Source organism: Pithys albifrons, chromosome 1 (genome assembly GCF_047495875.1).
Source record: "Pithys albifrons albifrons isolate INPA30051 chromosome 1, PitAlb_v1, whole genome shotgun sequence".
Taxonomy (NCBI): domain Eukaryota; kingdom Metazoa; phylum Chordata; class Aves; order Passeriformes; family Thamnophilidae; genus Pithys; species Pithys albifrons.
The window spans coordinates 86890310-86917648 of NC_092458.1; the positions used below are offsets into that span (position 1 = coordinate 86890310).

At 40.6% G+C, this 27339-nt stretch overlaps 1 protein-coding gene across 3 annotated transcripts; it reads right to left on the bottom strand.

Annotated features, from left to right (window-relative positions):
• Positions 1-10218: 10218 nt before the first annotated feature.
• LOC139679825 (olfactory receptor 10AC1-like) lies at positions 10219-16171 on the bottom strand. Of its 3 annotated transcripts, none has more exons than XM_071571923.1 (3): positions 16155-16171; positions 13412-13524; positions 10219-11229 (listed from the first exon to the last, which is right to left on the bottom strand). In XM_071571923.1, exons 2-3 carry the CDS (start codon positions 13424-13426, stop codon positions 10219-10221), a joined length of 1026 nt encoding a protein of 341 aa, XP_071428024.1. In that variant the 5' UTR covers positions 13427-13524; positions 16155-16171. The 3 variants fall into 3 exon arrangements, with proteins under 3 accessions (XP_071428024.1, XP_071428016.1, XP_071428034.1); XM_071571915.1 differs by lacking the exon at positions 16155-16171 and adding an exon at positions 15896-15926; XM_071571933.1 differs by lacking the exons at positions 13412-13524; positions 16155-16171 and adding an exon at positions 13228-13301.
• Between the last annotated feature and the right edge of the window lie 11168 nt (positions 16172-27339).

A 27339-nucleotide genomic window follows, 5' to 3' on the forward strand; every position in this document is an offset into this window, starting at 1 on the left:
ACACCAGGGCAGTGGCCCATTTAATTCCCCAAGCATGTCACAGAGCAACAGCCATACCACTTTGTCTGGCAGAATTACTGTTGGAATTGATCAGCATTGATGGAAGGTGCCTGCTTTTCAGTTAAAAACAAAAAAAAAAAAGAAAAAGAGAGGAACCGAGCTGTAAGGGTTCTATCTATGTGTAGGAAAACCTCATGGGACTTTCAGTTTTCTTCCTGAGGGACATATATATGAAAGAACTTGCCTTTGTTCTGTCTCTTCTGCTATTCATCAAGGATGTTACTCCCACCCATACATAGCTATTACACCCCTCCTCATAAGATACAGATGGTATTATTACACTTACACTTGCTGTAAGACTGCATTCCTCCTGCTCTCTTCCTCCTCCTCCCCAAGGAAGGCTAAAGAAAGGACCTTGTCAGGTTGCTTAGAGGAGCTGGGGGATCTCCACCCTTGGAGATGTTCCATATTCTCCAGGACACAGCCATGAGCAACATAGCCACCTCTGGAGTCAGACCTGCTGTGAAGAGGGTTTGGGACTATGAGCTTTCTGAGTTTTGTGATTCTCTGACCATGCATCTTGAAAACCAAAATCTATCCCACGAAGTTTGAACACAGGCAAAATAAATTTGAGGTAAAACACTTAAAATACTAACCTTTATATTTTACATAGAACATGAAGTAATAGTTCAGTGCAAATAGTTTAAATGTTAATGGCATTCCGAGTAGTTGTATCTTAAATTTCTTCCGGATTAATCCTGTCTAAAGTGCATTTTATCAGTCTACAGTGCTAAGTCTCAGATTTTTATGCCCATTTTTCCCCACATTTGAATTCCTGTTGCAGTACCAATATAAGGTTTTCTCATCTACAACCCACAAGTTGAGTATGCACTAGTGGAATGTATCCATTTCTGTCTTCCTTTGTACAGTATTGTGCCTTCTTCAGTCTATGATGTGTCAGTGGGGCAGATAGACCCACAGCTAACTTCTCTGTGATGGGATAACATAGGTGAGGCTTCCACAGACATGAAATGGGAAAGAGCCATTTGCACTCTGGAGGACAAGGCTCTAGGGCAGGTCAGGATCCCATGTCCTTCCTCAGGAAAAAGTAAAATAAAAAGAAATCAATGCTGAGGCCTGATCTTTGGTTTCTCAGTGCTACCAGAGTTTTCATCTGTAGAATCTCAGAAGTGTCAAGCTCTGGACTGAAGCACCTGGGGATGTTCTATCTCGTTTCATTGGTGTGCAGATACTCAGAACATTTGAGCTAAGAACAGATTTACTAGGGCTTATTAGAAAAGATGTCATAAAAAGAAGTATTTCTTTTCCCCCCACTTGCCAACATAAGCAAGTGGGGGGAAAAGAAATACTTCTTTTTATGACATCTTTTCTAATTATGTTGGCTGATGGGGGTTAGAAATTGGAATATTCCAGAGAACAGTGATCAGAAATAGTATGTACCACTTTCTGCTTTTGTAAGTTGTAGATCACCTAGTGTAGCTCCCAGTCAGAATGTCTACAAGGAGAGTGAAACGAAATACAACCTAATGTTACAACAGGGTTGGCATCTGAAGAAAATCTATAAAAAAGTGGGAGTATGGAAAAGTAGAAACACCAAATGCCTAGAACTTTGCTGATATCTATAAAAGTTCAGCTAGAATGCTTTGCCATGTGTCCTCTGTCCTCTGCACAAAAAAGCAGATCCAAAGGGAAAAAGAGGGTATATACGCACAGGCTGTACACAATAGAGTGAAGTACTACATGTGAATTTTCATACAACTCTCTTGAGTATTTTGTAGAGTGTTCTTCTGCTTTTGCATCACAAGGTTGGATTTTGTCTTTGCAAACTGTTAGGCAAAACTAATTCCCTGAGCATCTAGTAAAAAAAACCAAACAAAAAACACAAACAATAAAAAAACCAAGAACAAACAACACCCATCCTAACAACAAACAGACAAACAAAACTAAAAGAACTTAATTAAAAAAATAATTTTGTGTTTACAATCATATTCTATGATTCTGTGATTTACATCTCCACAAATTCTCACTGTCATGGCTTGCCAGTGAGCTTCTTACATCTGGCATGCCTTTTGGTGGTAAGAAGATAACTGCATCTTTTAAACTTACTCTCAGCATGTCTTTGAGTTGAGTCTCATCTTGTGTTTCTTGTCCCTCTGTGAATTTCTGAATTGCAGGACATATTTTTTCCTTCCATTCCCCGGTATCCTGTTTTGATTACCATTGAGATTAGGTATCTAGCTGGAAAATATCACTACACAACACACCTGGGCTTTCCTCCTACAGATATGTGGGCTTGTGGTGAGGGACGTGAGGAGGAAGGGTATACACCAGCTCTTGTTTTGATGTACTATTGGGAAAGTCAAAGAGCACTCCCAAGGCTGAGTTGGGACATGCTTCTTTTGAACTACAGTTAAGACAGAACTCTTTCATATGTTTCTTACAAATTCTTGATTACTGTGTTTGCTGCCCCTGACATTTTAGAAAGAGCTGTGAGTTTCACCATTGTGCTATTAAATCCCCTTATAGATGATGAATGAAACTGAACCTAGAAATCTGTAGAGTTCCTCACTTGATATATTACTTCCAAAACTACCAAGGCATCCCTTTGGTACTGGTAACTTGAATCTGCACATCCTGAACTGGCTTCCAGTAAAGTATCATAGTAACATAAATATATAGGTCTTCCAGTGGCCTCAAACACCTTTTGCAACAAGCCGCATTTCAGTCTAAAGGGGAAACTTGTTCTTTCTCTGTCGTCTCTGATTCTCTCCTTTTATCCACTATCTCTGCAACTCTAAGAAAAATCTATGACAGCTCTGTAGAGCATAAGGTATGCTCTGTTTCAATGCTTTATTCCCTGTGGAGAATTCATGCTCTCTTTTATTCTCACCTCCATGACCATGGGTTAATATTTTAGTGTTTTCAATTGTATCTTGGAAAGTTTTCTGGCTCTACTCCACCAGCAATAGTCCTAGAGTATTTCAAACAGCTGACTTTAGACTGTTTTTTCTGCAGAAAATAGACTTCTACCATATAGTGGTTTAAGTTAAATTAGTTTTGTACATGGACTTTTTTCATTCAGAACCTCAGATTTTATTTTAAATAGGTATTTTAAACTCCTGCGAAGAAGCACAAGTGATTCCTCTTGATCACAAACCAGGCACCCCTAGATTAGGTACCTGAAGACTTGACTGCACAAGTAGTCAAGCTGGGTATCTTTCTCTCTCAAGAAGAATAATAAGGCAAGAGAATGAATGAAGCTGATGGAGACAAGGCATAAATTTGGGGTTTCATACCCAGAAGAAGCAGGGGACACTCCCTCATTCTTCACAACAAATGCAGAAATAAACACCCTTGGAGATGTTCAACCTTTGCCTGAGATGCCCAAGCAACCTGACACAATTTTCATGTTAACCCTGCTGTGAGTAGGTATTTGGGCTAAAGACCTCCAGTTACCCCTTCCCGCCTTAATAATTTTTTGATTCAGTTTATCATTGGTAGATGAACAATCACATCTTCTTTCACCAGGAATGTAGACTGTTCCTTACTTGGGATCCAGGCAGAAAACAAGGCCAGCTTCCCATATGTATACTCTGCCTAACAGAGATGTCATACCAGTGCATGGATTACAAGTCCCGAATCTGAGCATAAAACTCCACTTGTTTGTTCATCAGCAACATACTCCTGTGTTTCTGTACCTACTGATGCCCTGGGTGGACACCTAAATTAGAGAAGTGTGTTTCAATTGCTAACTGAACTGCAGGCTTTCTGGCCTCTGTCTCTGGGTAAGTTTATCCTGCACATGGTCTGCTATGCTCTTATTTGGCTTGCAAAACAGGATTAAATGTAATTATTGCACCGTCTTGTAAATGAAGAGGAGGAACTTTCTTTTCCGCAGAAATTGCCTGAGATAATTCTCTTGCCTTCGTATCCGAGCTCTGCTCCCCCTCGTGGCTGCGGAGCTCAGAGGTCCCAGCTGCCTCCAGGAGAGCGCAGCCGAACTCACCCTTCAGGACCATGCGAAGTTTAAGAGTGATGCAATCCATTTTGTCTGGGGATGGCAGGGATTTTGCACTTTGGGTCAACAGTAAAGCCATGAAAGACTGAGAGACCTATTACGAAAAAAACCAAAAACAAACAAAAAACCTCACCCAAAACCAAACCAAAACAAAAAACCCAAACAAACAACAACCCCCCCAAACAACAACAGCAAAACAAAAAAAAAAAACAAAAAAAACCAACAAGAACAACAAAAAAACCAAACCGAGCTTCACTTACATTAAGGTGTGACATTTTGGACAGACAAGTGGAAAGCAATGCAAACCCAGTCATAATGCAATCTGAATCATGTTCCCATTCATAAGTGGCAGAAATCTGGGTCACAGGAGTTAGTTACTTTTTATTATATTATTATAACACATTATATACTTATAAACAATAAAAATGCTGTTCTACACTTAAAACTCCTCTTCAAAAGCACTTTCTTTTTGGGCACATTCGAAGATTTTAATTTATCTTGGTGACATGAAGTTTTCACGAGATGATTCAATTTCTCCTTAAGCATTACTAACACAACAGCACATATATATGATAAACATAAAATTTGACCCAGATATATTTGATTTCCAATAAAAATGCTCATGACTTCTTCAACTAGGTTGTAGAAAAACAGGATTATGATACTTTTAGTATTTGAATCATAGCTGAAAATATAGTGATAGCAATCTTTTAATGGCAAATAGCTCTCTGTAATTTGTAATTTGTTCATATTTTCTAGCTGCTCTTCCCCATTTTTGGATTAATTATGCTAAAGTGTGAAAATACCTACCAACACTGAAAAAAATCATTAGCATTAATAACATACAGTAAGCAGCCATATCACTAGTCACTTTGACAGTGTGATTTTAAATTTCTTTGTTCTACAATTACAGCTGTATGTGTGAATTGATCTTTTATTTTCTGGGTGGTTATAATAGATATTTTAAAGCTTTTATGTCTATTTCAAGTCTGCAGTTATTTGTATGGTCCTCTTCTTGACGAATTACAGCTGCGTCCACAATTTCACACAAGTTTGCGTTTATTCCTTGATGTTGTACCTTAATCTTGGTGTTGTAGTTTTACTCTCCTGTGCAGATATTATGTAGTTACCACTGGTTATTGTGTTAGCAACCAGTGTTATTCCTGAGAGACTTCAATGTGGGCATGAAGAGAAAATATTTGAAACACATACCTTGTTGCATTGCAGGTGGAAAGAGGTCATTGAACGTGTTAACATCTTTTCTATTCACTGCCAACTCTACTCACAGTTCAGCCTCCCACTTGATTTTTGAAATCTGAACTCTTAATTAAATCGAAACATGAAAACTAAAATGAATGCTGAGAGCAACTGTACACCAAAACCACAATGAAACACGACACAGACTTCAGGAGACCTGATTTTCAGCAGTGACTAGGCTAGAGGCCATATGCTGCTCAGCCATCTGCTCTTCCCTCAACTTTACATGCCAGTTTGTAGAACCAGACAGTCTTATTTCTTTACATACCAATTTGTAAAACCAGACTGTCTCATATCCTAGCATTTAAGCAGGTGAAGCCAAGGGTATGCACTGGGTGGATATTGACCTTCCCATTCTCACTTTCACCTGGACTTTCCTGGAAGACAACAGCAGGATCTTTGGAGTGAAGAGCTCTAGGTTAGGGATACAATGCTGGAATTATTAATAACACCTTCAGTCAGCTTTTTGATGTGGAGGTTCTTGCAGGACAAAGTGAAACTGACTCTGAAACCAACCAGCTTGCACAGAGCCTCACCTTGTTCTTCAGCTTTGGTCTCCTGATTATTTCTTGTCCTACATTCCTGGTTGCTTCCCAAAATAATCCATTAAAGGAAACTTAAGGACTGCACAACAAGCCAGTTGATAAATAAAAAGTCTAGAAATTTTTGATCTGGGGGAGAAATGGAAGGTATTTTAAGCATATTTCTTCCCCATTAGCCTGTTTAGAAGGGTGTGGACTGTATTTTTTCATACCATATAGGAACCTATCAGATTTGGTATGCAGGGTACATAATTTCATGTAGTAGTGCAAGACAATGTCAGGATGGATTCATCTCTCTTTAAGTCTTCTATCTATAAATATCTGTAAAAGAAATTCCTATAGCATTCTAGTTTTTGTCATAGTAAAGTATGTAAAGAGTAAAGCACAGTAAAAATTGCTGTTGCCTCTGCTGTGTTCAATAGAAAACAGGGACTTTTTGTCAATAAAGCATTTCACCATCTTTGACAGTTTTTCACCCTTTTGATACTAATATCCACTTTCTAGGTTTACTACTATCCCCACATCTGTTTCATTTTACAACTCCATTGTTGTAAATAGCTGTATTTATTTCACCTTGGTGCTTTCTTTCTGCTTCAGATCAAAGGACAAAAAAAGCTACTTGGATAAACATAGGATTATCTGCAGGCTTAGAAAACCAAAAAATCCAAAAGAAAGGAGGCTGGTGGACTCTCTTGCTGTGTAAGCCAAAATGGATAGGTTGTTATAACATGACTTTGTCAAGGGGAGGTGAATACATTGAAACTTCTTCCAAGCACTTAAAATTGGACTTTTGGCAGTTTTTCAACTTCCCTTACCCATAATAGAGACAAATCCTCTTTTTGTATTGGGCTTCTAGGAAAACAAAGAAATATTTTTAATGTAAGGGCATTTAATTCTTTTAGGAGCTTGATTATTTGTAAGAACATATTTAGGAAATGTCTTACCTGGATGGCCAGCAAAACATGACTGCATCAAAAAACCACCCCAAAACAGCCCCCCCAAAGCAAAACAAAAAAACCTCTCCACATTTTTCACTGATTTCTCTCTACACAGAAAGGGAGATTTCATTGTATCCTACCAGTATCACTGGTACTGATAGTAGCACTCAAGATGCCACCTTGAAGTATCTCCTTGACTGGAGGTACCTCTTTGAATATCATGTACTATTCAAGTTGCTGGACCTTGAGTATCCTGAATGCTATTCAATGTCTGTGCCATCATTCTCCAAACTCTGTTTATTTTTAAGAATATGGACAACACTGATGTGATCTTACAGGCCTTACAGTTTGAGATACAGTGCTCAATCACTGATAAGATCTGTGTTCTCATACAGTCTTTGCTCAGGGATACCTTTACTAAATAGATTTCAAGGGTGAATACTCTGTTTTTATGGCTGTGTAAATCATGAAGCGATTCTTAGGGATGTCTTAGTTGAGTTTCAGTGGAAAATTCATGACACCTGTGTTTGCCAGATCTCATGTCTCTGCAAATTTGGGAGTGTAAGCATTCTTCTTCCAAGAAACGACAAGACCATTTGTGAAACCTAGGTGCCCAACTGTACTCAGTCTCTGGGTAAATTTGAGACCCTACATAACCCAAAAATTTAAAATGCCCATGGAAAGATCTTTGCCATATTTATCTTTGGTTGAAGGTGGAAATGAACTTATATAACTCTGTGCTGCCTGACTGGATCCTGCTGTTCCCTGCAAAGTTCTGAAAAAGACTTAGAAATTGCATTTTTCTTTTTTCTTTTTTTTTTTTAATTTTGTGCTCATTGCCTGTGCCAGGGATGTTGTCTTATTTCTATTAAACACTCTCCAGCTCTCAGCTCACAGCACACTGAGTCAACAGGGCTGAAACAACCACTTGCAATTGTGGGTGGGGTTGGGTGGAAAAGAGACCTCAGGCAGCTCCTGTCAATTGAAAGATAACGTTTCAAAAAGAAAGTGGTTCTGATATCTCTTACACATTTATGTTGCTCTCACCGTATAAGCCACCTGTCTTCCCACTCTTATCCTTAGTCCTCTCTACAGACCTGTACAATGCTCAACTCAACTGGCCATGGGAGAGGGGGAAAAGGTGTTGTGAATGGGTGTGAGGATACTCATGGGGATAGCCTTGGACGAATGGGTATGGGAATACTGTGGAGGATAGTCTTGGGCTCTGGGATATCTCTTCACTCAATTCATCTGTAAAGATATTGGGTGGAGAGAGTGTCTTTGCAGAAATCATCCACCGCTTGATGTGTTTCCCACATGCATCTCAGAACAGAAGAGCCATAGTCTAGCATAGCTGCCATTTCAGTCATGTCATCCCTTCCAAAGGCATCATCTGTATCCTTATAGTGAGGAGAGATCTGCTAAGGTGCTTCTGATTGGCAGTGATTCATGAGAAACATCCCTAGTTCAGGACAGAGCCCTGCTATCTTCCCACAGCTAGCAGCAGATAAGAGTTATCTTGATGCTATCCCATGCCCACAGCTACCAGAAACATGTGAGAGCCTCTTCCAAGGTTTTGATCATAATGGTGTAAACCTCAGTGTCTTTCTGTCCCTCAGTTTTATTGCCAGGCATTTGAGCGTGTTAAGACCTCCTAGCAAGTAAGTTAGAAACCTCTGCTGTAAAATGCTGCTAGTCTCAGGAAGGACCTCTGGAGGTCTCAAATCCAGCTGGCTGTTTGCAGCAGGATTAACTTCAAAGCTTGATTTGACTTTACAGGATTTAGAATTGATGCTTCAGATTTGTCCTGTGCTCATTACAGTTATTTAATAGTATTTGATTCAAATACTTCTCTAACGTACTTCTAAAGTACTTCTCTATTAGTGAGTAATGTGCTATTATTGAGACCCTGCCCTTCTCATTCTTGGAAGACCTGGAAGGTGATTAAAATGTTCGCTACAACTTTGATCATTTTAAGTAATGCAGCTAAACGTTTGCTCACAGCAGCAATTAGGTATTCATTGACGTGAGAGCCAGTATTCTGTGTTAATGTTTTAGGCAGGCTAGGCTGTCAGCTTGAAGACAGCTTTTAATGTCAGTTTTAAATTCCACATTTCTCTTTTGTCAGATGGCTCCAAGTTAACTTCCTTAGTTATGGTGCCAATTTTTTACATTAGTCAAATCCATTTACCATAATTTTTAATGATTGCAGCCCAGAGAAAGCAAATACCACTTTGCTCTCTCAATCTACCAAGGGAGAGAGCTGAGGGCAGCTGGGGTGTCAAAATTCCTTTGGATCAGAGAGAGAAACAGAAGCAAGAAGTTTATTTTTTTTCACAACAATTTGCTATGTAAGAGGTGAGTTCTGAATCAAAGGGTCGGTCTGGGCTTTAAAGACCTATGAGAAAGGGAAGTATTAAATAAAATAATGAAGTTGCTTCTTTGCCCTCTGTTCCTGTCCAAAATTGATCTTCCCTAATTTGTCTGAATCATCCTGTTTCTCCCACAGGTAGGAAACTCATAAAATAACGCTGCTTTGCACCTTTCAGACTCCTGCCTGTTGCAGTCCAGCTTGTGCTGTAGCTCTCACTGGGTTTGCTAAAGAAATTGCAGTAACTGCGGCAGCAATATTATTGCTCTTACAGTGATAGACTTCAACACTCCCCAGGCATCCTTATTTATAAGATGCAGTTCTTCCTGATAAAAGTCACATGGTAACACCAATATCTTGGTCTTTATGTTGCCATAGGAACAATCTAAATGTAAAGCATCTCTCCATAAAAGGAAAGCTTGCTTCCTGCAAAAGGGGTATAGGAAAGTCGTACTCTTGTCAAACCAGTGGCACTTGAATTTTCAGTATCTAGAATAATTCAAGATTAGATGAGTTTACACTAATGATGTTTCCATTTGTGATGGGATGCTGGAGTGCAATCTTCTGTTAAATTTGGAGAAAACCAGAGGTCTTTTCCCCTTTTTTCTAGCCATGGACTTTCTTCTTCTAACTTTTCAATAATCCTCTTTAGATTAATTGTGCTACTAAACTTACTAGACTAAAATTTTTATTGACTTCCCAGTTTCTACTGCTGTGTTGATAGAAAAATAATGAAACCAATACTTTAATATTTGTTTATTTGCTTTAAATATTTTTTGTTGAACACTGGATTGTGCTGAGATGACCATGAATGTATGCATGAATATGTATGTGTGGGAACACAGAAGTGAGACCACGAATTGATCAAAGCTCTTCATGCTCATAAGTCATTAAACCATTTTCCTTTAGATCAAGTGTTATGTTGGAGTCCTATAATTTTTTTCTTTTGACAGAGATTTCTTTTTCTCATAAATGTAGTGATGCATGTAGAATTCTGCCTGGATATTTGCCATAGTGAAGTTTATGGTGATCTGGTCTTAACATGGTTATGGGGCTGTTTTGCAACAAGCACTAAAATTTTCCACACACACACATCACAATTCTGATAGTATCCCAGTTCAGCTGAACTATTTTCTTCCTCCTCAACATTTTCCTGAGGATCCTTCTGATTTCCTTGTTCCTCAGGCTATAAATGAGGGGATACAATAGTGGAGTAATGTTAGTGTAAACCAGAGACACCACCTTGTCTTGAGCTGGTGAGTAACTGGACTTAGGACGAATGTAAATGAAAGTGGCACATCCATAGTGTAGTAAGGTGATGGCCAAGTGTGAAACACAGGTGGAAAAGGCCTTGCCCCTTCCTACAGAGGAGGTGACATGTAACAAAGCCACAGCAATGCAAACATACGAGGTCAGGATTAGGAGCAAGAGGAGCAGCAGGAGGAGCACGCAGGCAGCCAGCAAGGGCAGCTCAGGGGCATAGCTTTGTGTACAGGCCAGATGCAAGACAGCAGGGACATCACAGAAGAAGTGGTTGATACGATGAGACTGACAGAAGGGTAAGCGGAAAACAGCCACTGTCAATCCCAGGGCAACAGCAAAGGCTCCCAGGCAGGACACCACAGCCAGCCTGAGGCAGAATGCCTCGCTCATCACAGCCATGTAGTGAAGTGGCTGGCAGATGGCAACATAGCGGTCATAGGACATGGCTACCAGAAGGAAGCACTCAGCCCCACCAAGTGCCACAAAAAGGTGCATCTGTGCAGCACAGCCTATGAAAGAAATGGTGCTGCCATCCACCACCATCAGGCCAAGGAGTGCCTTCGGGACAATGACTAAGTTATAGCAGAGCTCAATGACAGAGAGCTGGCAGAGGAAGAAAAGCATGGGGGGACGTGAAGGCTCCATAACTACTGCCACGAAGACCATCATATTCCCTGCCAGTGTGACCAAATGAACAATGAGGAAAATAAGGAAAAGTAGGAACCGCAGACACAGCAGCTCAGAGAAGCCGAGCAGGAGGAACTCCATGGTTGCATCAGAGCTCATATTGTGCCTCTCCATGCAGCCTTCACATGGCATCTACAGGGAGAGAAGCAAAAGTGAGACAGTTGAATTTGGCTTGATGCTTGGTGATCAATTCCATATAGGAAATAGTGTTGCAGTACTATAGAACCAGTGTAGTAAAGCTCATTGGGTAGGGAAGAAGGTGATTTTATTAAAAAGAAAACAAACAGGTTTCACTCAGTCACATTCAGCACATTCTCAGACCCATATCCTCACAACCACCCAGGTCCTTGTGCCCAAATGATCTCCCTAGAATTCTTTGCCATTACTTTGATGACAAAGTAATGTCTTTGTTGTGTCAACTGTTGTGTCTTCATGACTTTTCCTGAGTTGTTTTTAGGTTTGTGACCATGTGCAGGTTTTGCACATGCATTAGGTGCCCCTTAGAAGTTAACACTGATTAGTCTCTCTGTCCTGTCCTTCCTGATCTGAGTATCGTAAGAAGCTACAGACAGATGTGTTTGGATCTTGATGACCATTGACATGTAGGTCTTGGAGACATTCTGCTACTGTTTCTTTGGGTACTTCCACTTGCGGGCAGACCAATTTGTTCTCTATTCACATCTCTATTGCAATCCTCTACATCTGTGCCAGAGATCTACAAAGGCAACCAGACAGAGAGCCGGAGCTTCTGTGCTACCACCCACCTGACTCCAATTTATGGGAATACCAGTTGTTCACTGACTGGCTTTTCCCTCCCCCACAGTGGATCTGCCATGAAGTTCACACAGAAGCAGAGCTTCAGTGATTAGACATGAGGATTGCAAAATTAGAGCTGACATTTTGGCTGCTTACATCTTTATGCTTGGCTCAGCCCTATGGCATCAGAGTTAAAGTAAACAACCAAAGATTTCCATGACAACATACTCTATCAGTTTTGTGAAGAAAATGCTAAGCTAATGTCTTGGACTTAGAGAGAATGAGATCTTGCTTTTCACAGGAAGAACGAAAATTTCCTAGGAATGTGAAGTGATACAGAGTTATTTAAGTTGAAAAATCTGGGAAAGGTAAGGATGTAGAGAGCCATACAATAATAAATTGCATATACTGGTCACAGTCAGTGTTCATTGCTCAGGTGTTCATCATGGAATACATTATTTACTACAAGGAATAATTCCAACTCTTTCTACACTTTGCTGTAAAATAGGAATAAAAACAGTGATTCCTTGAAGACTTCTGCTTATATCAAAACCCCAGCAATATTTAAGTGTGAAAGAAACTGGAAAATTACATCAAATGTCATCAAAGACAAATAAAAGGAATGGGAAATTGATAGAAAAGCTATTAGTGGAGACAGAGATTTTCCTGGGAAAAGCCTTCTCAAAAAACTCCAGAAAAAAAATCAATAAAATTGAGAAGGTGAATCTACTAAGCCTACAGACCTTTGCCTTTATTTTTGCCCTAAGGTTTCCTTGTGATTCAGTATCTCAGCAGGATTAAAAACATCTGGGGACTCAGGTGAATAATGAAAATATCCACAATTATACTACCTCAGGTGCAAAACTAAGAATTAAATCTATCCACTTCAGAGCATGAATCAGCAAAATTTGCAAGTTAGGAAGAAACTACTGGAAACTCCAAGACAAAAAAATGAACAGTCAGTGAAGACCAAGAAGGAGCTCTTTAGAGAATTTAGAAGGAACAGCAATCCTGCAAAAACAGGTAACTCAACAAAGACTACTGCTAGACACAGTTCCCAGTAGCTATAAGGCCATGGCTAACTCCTACATCCACCTTTTGCTGCTGCAAGACCTTCCCAACAGCTATTCTAAATAGTCTGAATATAAAGCTTTCTGGACACTCTATGCAAGTAGTAGGTCTTCACAGAAAACAGGAGTAACAGGTTAATACATGACTGTGGACTCAGTCATTGAGGACCAGCTGGGACTCCCCTCATATGAGTACTGAGACTTCTAAGAGGATTCTACTAAACACAACAAAGCTACAAAGTGGGGAATAAAGAGGTGTTACCCTTCCTTTTGTTTGGAGCCGATCATGTCAGTGGCAACATACCATCTCTGAGTTAGAAAGTAAGGTAATAGAGACTTCTTCCCCTGGATGATGCACACTGTTCAGTCTGGGCTGAGACTCTTGTTTCTTGCCCGGTCTGGGGTCCCTCTGGCTGTGAGTGTCCTTAGGGCTAATGTTTTCTTTCAGCAGCTCATAGTAATCCTTTCTCGTCTTCTGCAGGACTCACCTCCTTATATACCATATGACACAGAAGTCTGTCCTCTTCCCTGCTGCCTCTGCCCTCCCTGCGTGAAAGACAGGAAGTTCCATTCCTTCCAAGAAAAGGGGGTTTAGTTTTTCCTGTAAATCAAACAATAGGATGTAATTGCACCTTCAGAGGAAGACAGGATTGTAACACCCTTCTTTCTTCCTCCTTTCACTGAAGCAATTGAAAGTACCTGATTGGGCTAGTTTATACCTTGAGTGCCAACATTTTAATTAACAGAATGCATTGCTGCTCTTCTTAAATGAAAATAAGTCTGTGAGTCTTTAAGCAAGTTTAAACTAAACTCACACATAAGTGCAAAGCAAAGCATATATAAAAACTTAAAACCCATCTGTGCGTGGAGTTTTGACCAGTTCAGATGACCCATTATTTCGTATTTAGTCAGATGAAATCTCTGTTTAGCAGTTAATAGGACTGAGATATTTGAGCCTAATTTATTTTTATTGCCATTGTTACATTCATTCCTGGCCACTTACACTGAAATAGTTAGAGATCTGTATGCTTATGTGAGTAGAAAAGAGATGCAAAGTCAGATTTTTGACCACTAAAATGGATCTGCTTTCTATTATCTCAACCTGGCAGAAGCACATGAATATGGCACCTTAAGATTTTTCACATGACTTGGTTTAGAAGTCCTTTCAAAATACTATTCTATAATATTTTGTTTATAAGGCATAGTCATTTTGGGACAAAACTGCCTCATGCATCAGTCCAGTATGGGGACCAGTTGTGTTGGGAGCAGCTCTGCAGAGAAGAACCTGGGCTTCAAGTGGACAGCAAGATTAACAGCAGCCAGGAAGAGACAAGAAAGACCAATCACATACTAGGCTGCAATAGCAAGAATGTACCCAGCGGGGAAGGAAATTGATTATTCCCCATTATCTATCACCCATGTAGCCACATCTGGAACACTGAGTCCACTGTTGATGACAACAGGCTCAAGAGTAACATGTGGTATCCAAGGAAAGGCTAAGGGAGTTAGGTTTGTTCAGCCTGGCAAAGACAAGGCCAAAGGGGGAATCTGATGACTAGCTAGATATTAGGAGGCTACAGAGACAACAGAGCCAGAGCTCTCTTGGGGAGGCAAAACATTTGAATCAGAGAAAATTTTGGTTAGCCATAAAGACAAAACTGTTTCTCCTCACAATGGTTCAGCACTGAAACAGATGTCCTGAGAGGCTGGGAGATCTTCTTCCTTGGAGATGTTCACAGGTTGTCTGGACAAGACCATGAGCACCCTGATCAAGCTCTGGAGCTACCTATACTGGAAGCAGGGTATTGGAACAGAGATCTCAATACGTCTCCTTCCATCTAACTCTTTCTTCGAGTCTATGATTCTGTACAGCCTTGGTCAGACATCCGGTATAGGCAGGAGCAGAACTATGTGTACACAAGGAACTTTAAAGAACTTTGCTGTCATTGACTGAAATACTTGTGGAGTTTTGGCTCTTCCAAGGCCACTGTCTGGGATTTTCTGATGTCACAATTTTTAAATTAGATGGAACTTAAATGCTGAAGTTGTATTTAGGTATTTGTACTCTTTTGTAAAACCTGTCACTTAAGTTCTTAGAATTAAAGCTATAACAGTGGAGTCTATCCTTTTTAATCTCTCAATTAATTTGCTTAACTTTCAATTTTTTTTAATTATTTCATTTTTTCCCCCCATACTTCTTTTTGTTTAAGATTCTGCAAACAATGCAGGGCACAGAATGTCCTTAGAGCATTTACAAAACTGAATTCTGAATCCGACTGTGATTTCTAGATACTGCTGTATAATACTGGACAAAACAAGAACCCTGAAGCCTCTCTCTGGTATGTTGTCTCTGCAGATGAAACAGGAGGAAAATTGAAGAGCTGGTTATTTTCTAATTACACCTAGCAAATTGGGGAGATTATAAATGGAAGCAAATCTTTACAGTGAAGTCTATTTTAGTCAAATGCTTTGCAGAGTAAGATTACTCCCTCTAGTAAACTGTGAGAATTTAGGAACATCAGCTGATTACCTCATGTATAGTTTTTCTTTGTGTTATAAAATAAAGTGCAGGGGCTTAGGTGCCATTTCTTACTTTATATTTATCCTCTTCTCTAATCCAAACTGCAGGAGAAAATCTGCTGCCTCAGTAATAATCCAAAAATAATTACAAGGAATTATTTTGACAAGTCTGTTCCAACTTTCTCATCTTCAGATGGTCCTTTACTCCTGCTGGACTGGAGGTGAACTGAGGTGAGTCAACGCATACCCAGTAACCAATACCACACTGTCAGCAGTTATATGTACTAATTTTTTTTTTACCATAGTGCCCAGCCTTACACTGAAACAAGTAAGGCAAATTACTGTTTCAGTTTGTGTGTGTGTAGATAAGCTGTCATTTATTAACATGTAACTTACACCTCCCCCCAACGTTTCAACACACTCCCACACGTTACCTCCAAAACATGGCTCACCAAGCAGGGGAGCGTTAGCTGGAATGAGGTATGCATCTTGGTGCCAGAACACACAGCAACAAGACAAACAACAAGCAGGAGAGGATGAGAATATGCATGTCAAAGCGACTCCATACTTCCTCCTTTAGCCCACACCTTTCAGGTTCCCAGCACTTTCATTGCATCAGCTTACAGCCAAATTCATAATAGATTATTAAAAGCTGCATGTTGGCATTGGTGTTTGCATGTCTTGAGTCTGCAGCATGTTAGAGAGAAGTACCTTCCTTGCTGCAGAGTTCAGTGCTGCTCTCCTCCCCCGCACTCTGTGTGATTTTTTTTCAGTATGTGCCTGCAAGGCTTTGGGACTGGCCTGCCTTAGCCCGAATTTGTATAAAGAGTTTCTTGGAATCCAGCTACGGTTAATGAATCACACCATATCAGCTTCTATCAGCAGTTGCAACATACTTCAGAGGATGTTCCCCTTGGTCTTCAGAGAAAGGACCAGCGCTGGGCTTGCCTATCCACACCCGTGGATCGCCAGCATGCTCCAGAGAAGGCAAGAGAAACTGGTAAATTTAGCGTAATCTGGAGCAATCTGGACAAAATGGAAACAACCGAGACAAGTACCAGGAAACCTGGAAGCGAGGGACAGCCAGTACAACCGATGGCCAAGGAAATGGCATGCTCAGCCCAGACAGCCCTGTGGCTCTGGCGCAACAGCGAGACACAAAACTTTTCAGCAGGCTGCAAATAATGTTCAGCAACATGAAGTAACTAGCCAGTGGTAAAAGAGAAGAAAGAGGATAAAAAATATTGCAGATCTTTCTTGTGTGCAAAAGCACACTGATATCAATCCTCAGTGGGTATCATACCATTGGAGAAAGCAAAGATTTTGGCTTTAGCTGCTGCACTGATTGTCTGCTGCAGGTATGTTCAGTAGCAGAAGCTACTCTGTTTTCAGAAACGTTACAGTAACTTATCTGATTAGAGAACTTTAGGCAGTTTTAAGGCCGATTGCTTAAATTGGTTTTAGTGGTTGAATAAATGTAAGATTCGCTCTAATGAAAATGTTAAGAGTGGCAATGTTAAAATAAGTGTTACTATCATTTGAGAAAGTGTATTTGGGACTCTAGTAAGGCTGATTATGATCAGAATATAGCAGGGCCAAGGGGTGAAAATCACAGCATCTTGACGAAGACTTTTTAACAGGTACAGGATCCCCATTCTGTAGTCAATAGGCACCAATAAATGCTGCCTCCCACAGATGCAAGACACTGAAACAGTTGTGCATAGCCTTTAGGAAGGGCAGTGTTTCCTTATTCCTATAATGTTCAGAGCTTTCTGGAAACTGGGAACTGAAACTGGCTAAGGTGGTAAGAGCAGGATGACTGGCATCAATTTGCCTTGGTGAAGAAAAGTATCACCCTTGTCTTGTTGAGTTTCTGTTGTTTGGCTTGATAAACACTGTCTGGCAATTCAGTCTGGGAAAGCTGCTGAACCATAAACCAACCTAAACAGAGTTTTGCAAAAAAACAGGTAGGCAGCCTGGCAGCTGACTACTCCTCATGATTTGTTAAAGGTGGGGCATTTCTTTTGCCTTGCTGTACTTACTCATAGTCTAACCAAGCCAAAGGCATTTTCTTGCATCTCTACTAAAACAATTAGATCCCTTAAAAGTATCGTAAACATTCAAGCTTTTCCTATTTGGAAAAAAAATAAAGTTACTGTAAGAAACCTAGTTTAGAACTAGAGAGAGAAAGGACAAATCTAAAAGTGGAATTCATGAATGAAAGAATGAAAGGATTTAACCTGAAAACAGTAAGTGAAAATGAAAAAAAAAAAGAAAACAAAGTGAAAATTAGGCTACAGGTCCTGGAAAAGATTAACTTGAACCCCAGAAGTTAAGGCAAGAAAGGTGAGGGTAACAAGGAAGGCTCACATTCTGAAAACAGATCTAAGTTTTCTTTTTTCATCTGAAGTTAGTTTCAGATTCGTGTAACAACTTTGTGGATGTCTCCATGGATCTAATTAAAAGTTTGTTTTTCAACTCTGCCACCATAGGAGCTCATCTGGAAAGGAATGGAGTAACTACAACTCTCATAGCCCTTGAAGGATCTCAGCAGTGCTCAGACCCTCTTGGGATATTGCTGAGAATCATGGTTGACTTCAGAAAATCTTGTTTTTATTGTTCCCTGTGCAATGGCAGATGAGGCATTGTCCCACCTGAGCTCTTCCTTAGGGTGGCAATGCCTGAGACACTCCACCTGGGGACATAATTTGTTTTTGCCTAATTTTTTCTGATGCAACTGCAGCTCCTGGGAGAAAAGGAAGAAAAGCTCATTCTTTTGTGAAGTTCTCCACAGGAGACACCATCCCTGCGCACACTTCATCCTCAATGTACCCAGGCTGCTATTCATTTCATTCGTCTCATCCCATCTCATTTGGCCATCTAGATTAACATTTTGCATCTATGTCACTTAGGAGCTCAAAGCTCATTTTCAGGGTAGTGAGGTAAATAACTATTAGACCAATATGCTTTTCCAAAGAGAAATCAGCACCTCAGACTGAATTAACAAAATCTAGGTGAACTGGAACTGATTTAGACAGAAGAACTGCAGTAGACAGTCAATATGTGTGGTCAGAGTCAGCAGGTGGGCTGCAGAATCCATTCTAGCACTGAACTCTTGAGGTTTTTTCAAGCTGATTTTAAAGCAAGTTAGTTGGAGGTGATACAAAAGAGCAATCTGTCATTAATGGTGGAAAACCCCTATGTTTTAGAAACCATATATAGCTGCTTGTTGGACTCAATAGCAAGGGAGCAGGTGCTCAAAGAGCCAACCAGCCGTTGCCTTCAGCATTCTCTATCATCATTGACACTTGTTTTGTCACAGAATTACATACACATTATCTATCTCTATTATTTTGTTTCTTGTGTTCGCATCATCTTTTTATACTTACCTACCATAAGAGCAAAAACTAAAACAACTCAGTGAGAACTTAGCAAACTATTCTTCATACAAAGCCAAGCATTGCAGCACCACTGCAGAATCTGGGTAAGATGCAGCACAGTGTTACTAGTCCAAGTGTCCATGAACACAGATTTACAGGAAATAGTTTCAAGACTAGTGGATGTAAGAGAAAGAGACTTTTAATAGCTTTTCTGCATAAGGACCTGTTAGAGGTAGGGAAAGACCTATCAGCCTGCAGGGATCCCTGCCTATAGATGTGTCCTATATTTAATTTCTTCATTGTGTTCCATGGGTGACCAAAGCCCTTATCTGAAAAGGAGACATTGCATGGCACAATGAAATCATGAGCTGCATGGAGGAACAGGGGGAAGAAGAGGACAGCAGACCTATTATTCTTCCAATGAGCAGGCAAGTCTGCTTAACTGCCCATTCCCATCTAGTTTTATTATTGGGACTCTCCTAGTGTAAATAATTGGCAGGTGAGGTGACACTGAACCGTCATTGTAAACACAGGAGAAAAATATTAGGCCCTTATCACCTTCTGGGTGTCTCAGTGAAGAGTGACAGTAACAGAGATTTCTGCTTAGCTGAGGTCTCTGGAAATCCCAGGAATTGCACTTGATGATCCCTGGGGTCCCTTCCAGCTCAAGATTCTATTCTATTCTATTCTATTCTATTCTATTCTATTCTATTCTATTCTATTCTATTCTATTCTATTCTATTCTATTCTAACCTTGTATGGCTCCTTGTATTATAGTTCTGACAAACAACCCTCAGCTGTCAGAGTCCTGGACCCTGTTCTAGGCAAGAGAACTATGGCACACATATATTTTGCAAGAGACCACACTCATGTTTACATGTTTATTCACCAATATAGTAGCTCCAGGCCTTGGATGGGTGATCAAAAGCCTGATACCTCTGGTGCCCCTAATGTTTTCCAAGCTGTATTTTTGTGGATCTATTTGGTGCAAAGGCTTGTATTCAGAAACAAACTGCTTGTTAGAGCACATGCTAGCTGATGTGCATATTTATGCCCTTTCCTTTATATTCAAACACTGAGAAAAGCTTCCTCCATATTCAGTTTTAACAACTTTCCTTTGTTAGCAAAACCTATTTTTCCCTGGATAGGAAACATAGGCTGAAGATCTTTTGACAGCTTGAGCAATGAACCAGGCTAAGTACTCAGCTGTTCTTTCAGGCTGATGAATGGGAAATGTAATGAAACTGCACCAAGTGGATGTGATACCAAAACATTCTCCAGTGCTACAAAAGCTCTTCACTGAATCACAGGAACATAAGAAGCCCATTTGGAAGATCCAACCTCCTGCTCAGAGCTGAAGTATTATTAACTCTGCATCCCATAGTGATGGCCTTGTCTAACTGAGTCTTGAAAGCCTTCGAGGCTGAAGACTCCTTCACCGCTCTGGATACCAGTTCCAGTGCTGTCCTGCTTGTTGGTGAAAGTTTTTCCTAATGCCCAACCGGAACCCTCCAAGATGTGATTTACAGCTATTGACCATTACTGTTGGTTTAATGGAGCTGTGATAAACCCCTGTCATTTGGGACTGGAAGGTGAGAAGCAAAGGGTAACAGGACAGGAAGGAGGAAAACCAAGAGCAGTGCATCAAGACAATGTTGGAAAAAAACCAACGATGAAGTTGCCTTCTTTACTCTTTTTATTGTACAAAGTCACAAGGTGAAAGAGTTGAAGGAACAGCGAGGCACTGGAGACCTTTGCAGTAAGGACCATGTAAATGTAATGGCTTCCTTTAAGCTGCTGTGCTCATTAGCCGACAGTCTTTCTGTGTTAAGCAACCGCATTTGAACTGATACTGAAATGAAAGGCATGAAATCTATTGTCTTCTATGGTATGAGACAAGCACTGCATTGCTAATGGCTTGAGCTAGGCTGACTGTAAGGTAACTGTGTGGTGAAACAGAGTTCAGCCTCCAGTACACTCCCACTTCCATTTTGGTTCCCTTACAGAGAGATGGAGAACCCACTGCAACTGAATCTGTGCATGACAACTATTTTGTACTCCTGGGAGACACTGATAGCAAAGATTTGTTTTTACTTTTTCTTGTGTCCCTGCCTATTTTACCCCCTGTGACCTCATCAATAATCACATCCCTCAGTACTTTCAGTTCTTCACAGGGGTCTTAAGAATATCAGAATATCAGAGCAGTCAGTTCAAATGGGTTGCAGATACAAAAATTCATCATTGAGATAAAGTTGGGAGTCCCATTTTCTTTTTTTTTTTTTTTGGTCTGTCTTCAGAAGTGCATTAATGTAAATGTTTTCTCTCTGCTGAGGATCTGGACAAATGAAGATGTCTCTTATAACAATTCTCTCTTACAGTCTCAAGAGGTGAGTAGTCAACTGGGAAAGATAATTTACACTGTAACAGAAACAGCCATACACACTAGCCTCATGCACTTGAATACAACCTTAGCTGAGATAACTTTGCTGCCCATAACTTTGAAGGATATGAGATGAAAGAAATGTATTAAACACCAGCTGGAAGTATCAGATGAAACTCTGCAATATTTGTGTGTTCTTAAATACTGATTTTATTTGTTCTAGGCTTTGATGAATAGAGCAACATTTTGTTGCCTGAATTTTGAAACAGTGTTAATGTTGCATAAATTAGGTCACTGAGATAGGAGTCTTGATATGTGTTTCTCAACACTACTGCTGGACACCAAAATCAGAAGATCAACTTAGTTGTAATTAATGGTTACAGTTGTATCTAAGAATTATTTTTTTTGCCAAAATGCTCCAAACCAAGGCTTTAACTTTTACCCCAGGTAGGGAAACAGTATCCTTATTTTCTGAAATCATTACTGCGGATATGAGAAATAACAAGTCTTATTTTGGAAGCTCAGTGACTATTCCCAGAAGCACAATTATTTTCTCAGACAACAACCTTCCTACGAATTTTTTTTTTCAGGAGCTCATATTAAACTTAATAGTAACCATTTTGTGGGCAGATGCTGACGGCTGTGGAGCAATGGGAATGTCAGAATGGTGGGTAGAATGCAAGATACAAAATACAGCTCTACTTGTCAATTAGTTCCACATGCCATGGAAAATAAAAAGGGCACAAGGCCACACTGAAAACAGTGAAGTCAACTGGTAACAGAGTTTTTTTGATGTCTCACAATATTAAGCCCTAGTCAAACGTAGAGTGATAAAACTGGGAGCAAACTAGTCCTGGGCACTGCTACTTGTCTCATGGGTTATTTCTTTAGTGCAGAAAACCTATGGAAAAACATGAATTTTGACAACTCTGTTGCAGAGAAAGGTCAATAGTCAGAAAAGTGTGCTGACAACCAGGCAGATAAGTGGCCTAGCACCATTTTCCACTATACTGAGGAAGAAAAAACAAAAGTCTAAAAATTCAGATGATAAGACTAAAGAAGAAATATTTCCCTTTAGTCAACTGTGTCTGTGATATTTGATGTGCTGGCAACATTAGGCAGGTATTCACATCTCTACCCAAAAATGATCTCCTCTGCTAGCCTGAATTTGTTAGAGATTCATTTCAGTTCAGGAACAGCTTCAAATGAGTATGCTATTTACAACTGTAAACACGAGCATTTTCTCTCCAGTAAAACTTAAAGCCAAACTGAGAATGACAATAGAACTGGTAAGTACCTCAGCCACCACTGCAGAAAACAGGTAGGTTGTTCTTGATGTCGCAACTCTACAGTGTTGTAATTGCATTGCATTTAAATGAAGGAGACTTGGCTGTCTATACTTGTTTTATGTGAGTCCTGAAAGTGCTATATGTGGGGCTGTTGAAGGCAGCACCTTGTCTGTAGCAGCCTGTGCACTTGGCTATGTCCGTGTCCTTTTCATGGACATGTGTGTGCATGTCTCTGGGTTACACACCCAATCTCAGCACTGGCTGAACCTGCAGCCTGGGGAGCAGCAGCTGTGACAACCAGTCCTGGCTGGGCTCCAGCAGCTGAGCAGGAGGAGTTACTGGGGCTCAACCCTAGTCATCCCTTAACTGCACTTACCCACTGAACTTGAAAAGTGGCCAGAAAGAAAGTCCAGAACTGCTTTTTCCCTCCAGAAAAAAAAAGCAGCTTGTGTAATTTTGTTGTTGTTTTCTTTTACTTTCTGTCATTATGTGATACATTTTCAGTCCCGGGTTCATTGCTGCTGATCAGCTACTTGCAGGAACAAGGATGGGCTGTCTTGGAAGGGCATCTTCAGTTGAATTCCTACAGATCAGCAGATAATATTTCAGTTCTCTTCTTCTTGCAGTTGTAGGACGCTTTTCTATTTTTGCCATGTCAAAAGCAATAAAAATGATCTGGAAAAATTCCTTTCACAAAGAAAAAAGCAAACAAATTTACAGAAAAACATAAGGTGGGAAGGGACCACTGAAGGCCTCTAGCCCAGTCTCCTGATGACTACAGGGCTGACTTCAGCTAGGTGAGATTGCTTAAAGCCTTGTCCAGGTGAGTTCTGAACACAGAAACACAGAATGGTTTGGGTTGGAAGAGGTCTTTAGGATCATCTAATTCCAACTTCCCTGCCATGGTCAGGAACATCTTCCACTATGTCAGGTTGCTCAAAACCCCATCCAGCCTGGCTTGAACACTTCCAAGGATGGAGCAGTCACAGTCTCCCTGGGCAACCTGTTCCAGTGTCTCACAACCCCCCACCCCACCCCACCCTCCCCCACTGCAAAAGAGGTCCTTTGTATATCCCACCTAAATCTACTGTGTTCCCATATAAAACCACAGACCCTTGCCCTATCACTACAGGCCATAATAAAAATACCTTTCTGTCTTTCTTAAAACACCTTTTTATATATTGAAAGGTCCTAATACGATCTCTCCAAAGTCTTCTGTTCTTCAGGATGAACAACCACAAGTCTCTCAGATTTTCTTCACAGCAGAAGTGTTCCAGATCTCCGATCATTTTTGTGGCCCTCCTCTGGACTTGTTGAAACAGGCCATATTTTTCCTGTGCTGAACTCCAGAGCTGGACATAGCACTCCAGGTGAGGTCTCATCAGAGCCAAGTAGAGTGGGCAGAATCACCTTCCTCCACCTGCTGGCCACACTGCTTTTGATGCAGCCCAGCGTGCAGCTGGCTTTCTGAGCTGCAAGTGGTCAATGTCAATTCATGTCCATCCATCAATGTTCCCAATTCCTTCCCAGCCATGCCACTCTCAGTCCAGTTATCCCCCAGCCTGTACTGATCCTGCAGATTGCCCCGACATCCAGATGCTGGACCTTATACTTGGCCTTGTTGAACTCCATGGGGTTTGCATTGGGCCACTTTTCAAGCTCTTCAAGGTCCTTCTGGATGGCATCCTGCCTCTCCAGCATATCAACTGCACTACTCAGCTTGATGTCATTTACAAACTTGATGAGGGTGCACTCAATCCCACTGTCCATGTCATTGATGAATGTATTAAATATTATTGGTCCCAGTACAGACCCTTGAGAAACACCATTTGTTAGTTTTCCACTCAGATATTTCACCATTGGCTATAATTCTTTGGAAGTGGCCATCCAGTCAGTTCCTTATCTATCCAACAGTCCATCCATTGAACTCATGAGTCTCTCCAATTTCACAGCAAGAATGTTGTATCAAAGACTTTAGAGAAATCCAGATAGATAACATCCATAGCTTTTCCTTTGTCCACTGAAGTTACTCTGTTGTAGAAGGCCGTTTTCTTAGTCAGGCACAATTTGCCCTTGATGAAGTCATGGTGTCTGTCTCTAATCACCTTCCTTCCATATGTTTTGACTTATTTTCCAGGCAAAGCGGCTGCGTGATCTTACTGGGACTGGAGGTGAGGCTGACTGGTTGGTAGCGTTTTCCTTATTACCATTTTTAGAAATGGGTGCAATATTCCCTTTTCTCCAGTCAGTGGCAAATTTTTCTCCTGTCTTATTTATTGATGTGGTGAACTATGACATTTTCTTTAATCTTCTTTTTCTGATCAATGTACTTATGAAAGCCCTTCTTATTATTCTTGCCAAATTCCGTTCCAGTTGTGCCTTGGCTTTCCTGATCCCATCCACTTATGTTTAGAGTACAGTTACATCAGTTAGGAATATGAAAAAACTCAGGAGTGTCCTGTCTTCCTGGGTTGCTGAGGGAGTTATTTTTTCTACACTCCTTATATCATACTCATAACCTTTTCTTGGAGGAGAGAAAAAGCTACATCTGCCTACCCTTTAGTAGTATAGGGACATCCTAAACTAAAGTAATACAGTGCTATGGTGTGGACAACCATCACACAGTGTTTACACGGGGGCTTCCACCAGTGCTAACAATAATCTCAATGCATGTCGCTCAATAATCATACCCTTCTGGTGTTTGCACAAGTCTTCATCCATCTTCATAATTGTCCTGACACAAGCTGTGGTTTGGGAGGTTTGGACCAGGCATTAAGAAAAACTTTTTCACTGGGAGTCTGTGATCACTGGGCCTGGTGTAAGATACTGACTTCTTCATCAGTCTTTTCAACACTTGGCCAGATAAAGTCACAGTAACCTGACATGGTGCTGGAGATAGTCCCACCTAAAGCAGAATTTCTGAACAATGCACCCTTGATTTGATGACACAGAAATATGAAAAACTGATAGATAACAAATGAATACTTAGTTGGACTTGCAGCCTCAGCTTCTCATGGAAAAGCACATTATCTTAATTTGATTCCCTTCCCAGCTTGACTGGGAGCTATTTCCACCACCAATCCTTTATATTCTTGTCATATTCACTCACCATCAGGTGAGAGACTTATCCAATGGTATATTGAATTTCAGATCATGTCATCTTTGCTCAACATCAGTCCTTGACATCCTGTTAATTGTAATGACAGTGCAATAGAGAGTTCTGATGAAATTCCAGGCAAGTATAGCAGTTTTATTCAAATACTGCAATGATGAATTGAATAAAAACACCAACCTGATAAAGAGCCTACCATCCTCTCCCCTCCCCATTCTTTTCAGACTGTCCAGGAGTGCAGTATATATACATATTTAAAAAAAAAAAAAGAAGAAGAAACACCAAAAAACATGGCATTAGTGATTGTTGTTATTTATATTTCTAGGAGGCACATATTCAGGCTATAGTGACAGCAATAATGGCCACTGCAGTCTGCAAGTACTAGTCCAGCTAAAGATTAATTATGTCAGCTATGCAAATAATTATATTCTTGAAGTGTTCAGTTTACTTTTAACTTCTCTTTCAAGGACTATGAGTAAAATCAGTTTCTTGTACTAAGCCCCTTTCTCTGAAACGCTCTTGCTCCTGGCAGGCTGCTGGCCCCAGGGCCAAAGGCAAAAGGCTGTTGCATATGATGGCAACCAGTTCTTCAGGGCACACTGGTCCCAGCTTCATTGCCCACATCTTTCCAATCAGGGCCACCATAACACAGTGTCCCATTCCCTCCTCCCTGCCCAAATTAAGGCCAAGTTTTGTTACTGACAGCAAACTCTCCCAGCCAAAGGAAGCCCATTTAGGGTCAGCCTGCTGCAGCTGTATCCCGTCCCTCTCCAGAGGATGGCAGCAGAGCTCAAGTAACCCTGAAGGACCTTTTCCTCACGCTGGTTCATAGTCTTGCATAATGGTTTGGGTTGGAAGGAGTTTTAAAGGACACCTACTTCCAACCTCCAAAGTTCATACCCTGCTGAGTTCCCTGCTATTTCCAGGCTTGACCTAAGCAAGTTTTCCAAGGGATCCATGCATGACAGGATAAAGTAGTAGTCGGTAGTACAAAAAAATCTGGACAGTAATCCCAGGTAACACCTGTTACAGTGAACAATATAAGAGTAGCATAACCACCCCCAGCCACATGGCTGTTCTGGTGGACACCCAGGGTAAGGGAGGGTCTGACCTGGGTCCCATCCAATGTCCACAGTCCTGTACACTATGGTTCTGCACCTCTCCAGACTGTGTAAGCAGTGCTGGTTTTACACTTTTCTCAGAAAAAAATGGAATTTCAAGGCTTGGGAAAGACAGACCTACCACAGCACTGGATTGCCGGTTGAAATAAAATGTATTTATTTTGGCAAGCAATGGAAAATGTGCTATGGATGCTTTGGCTACCAGAAAGCAGAGACTGGGCAAATTTTTTAGATACGGACATTTCAGTGCTGAATACAGGTGAACATACATTGTAATAGCTGTAGGTTATTTTCCTTAAAGTTATTACTTTCATGGTGAGATATTTCCAGAGTAAAAGTGAAAATACTATGTGTATAAATAAATAGGTCTATATCAACAAAAATATATCTACAATGGGGTTACAGCACTGGTGGATAGGGGAAGAGTGCCTTTACCTACCTGGACTTGTGCAAAGCATTTGAAACTGTATAGCATGATATCCTTGTCTCCAAACTGGAGAGTTATGTATTTGTTGGATGGACTCCCAATGGATAGGAAATTGACTGGATGGTCACACTCATGGAGTTGTGGTCAATGTCTCAGTGTCCAAGTAGAGACCTGTGATGGACAATGT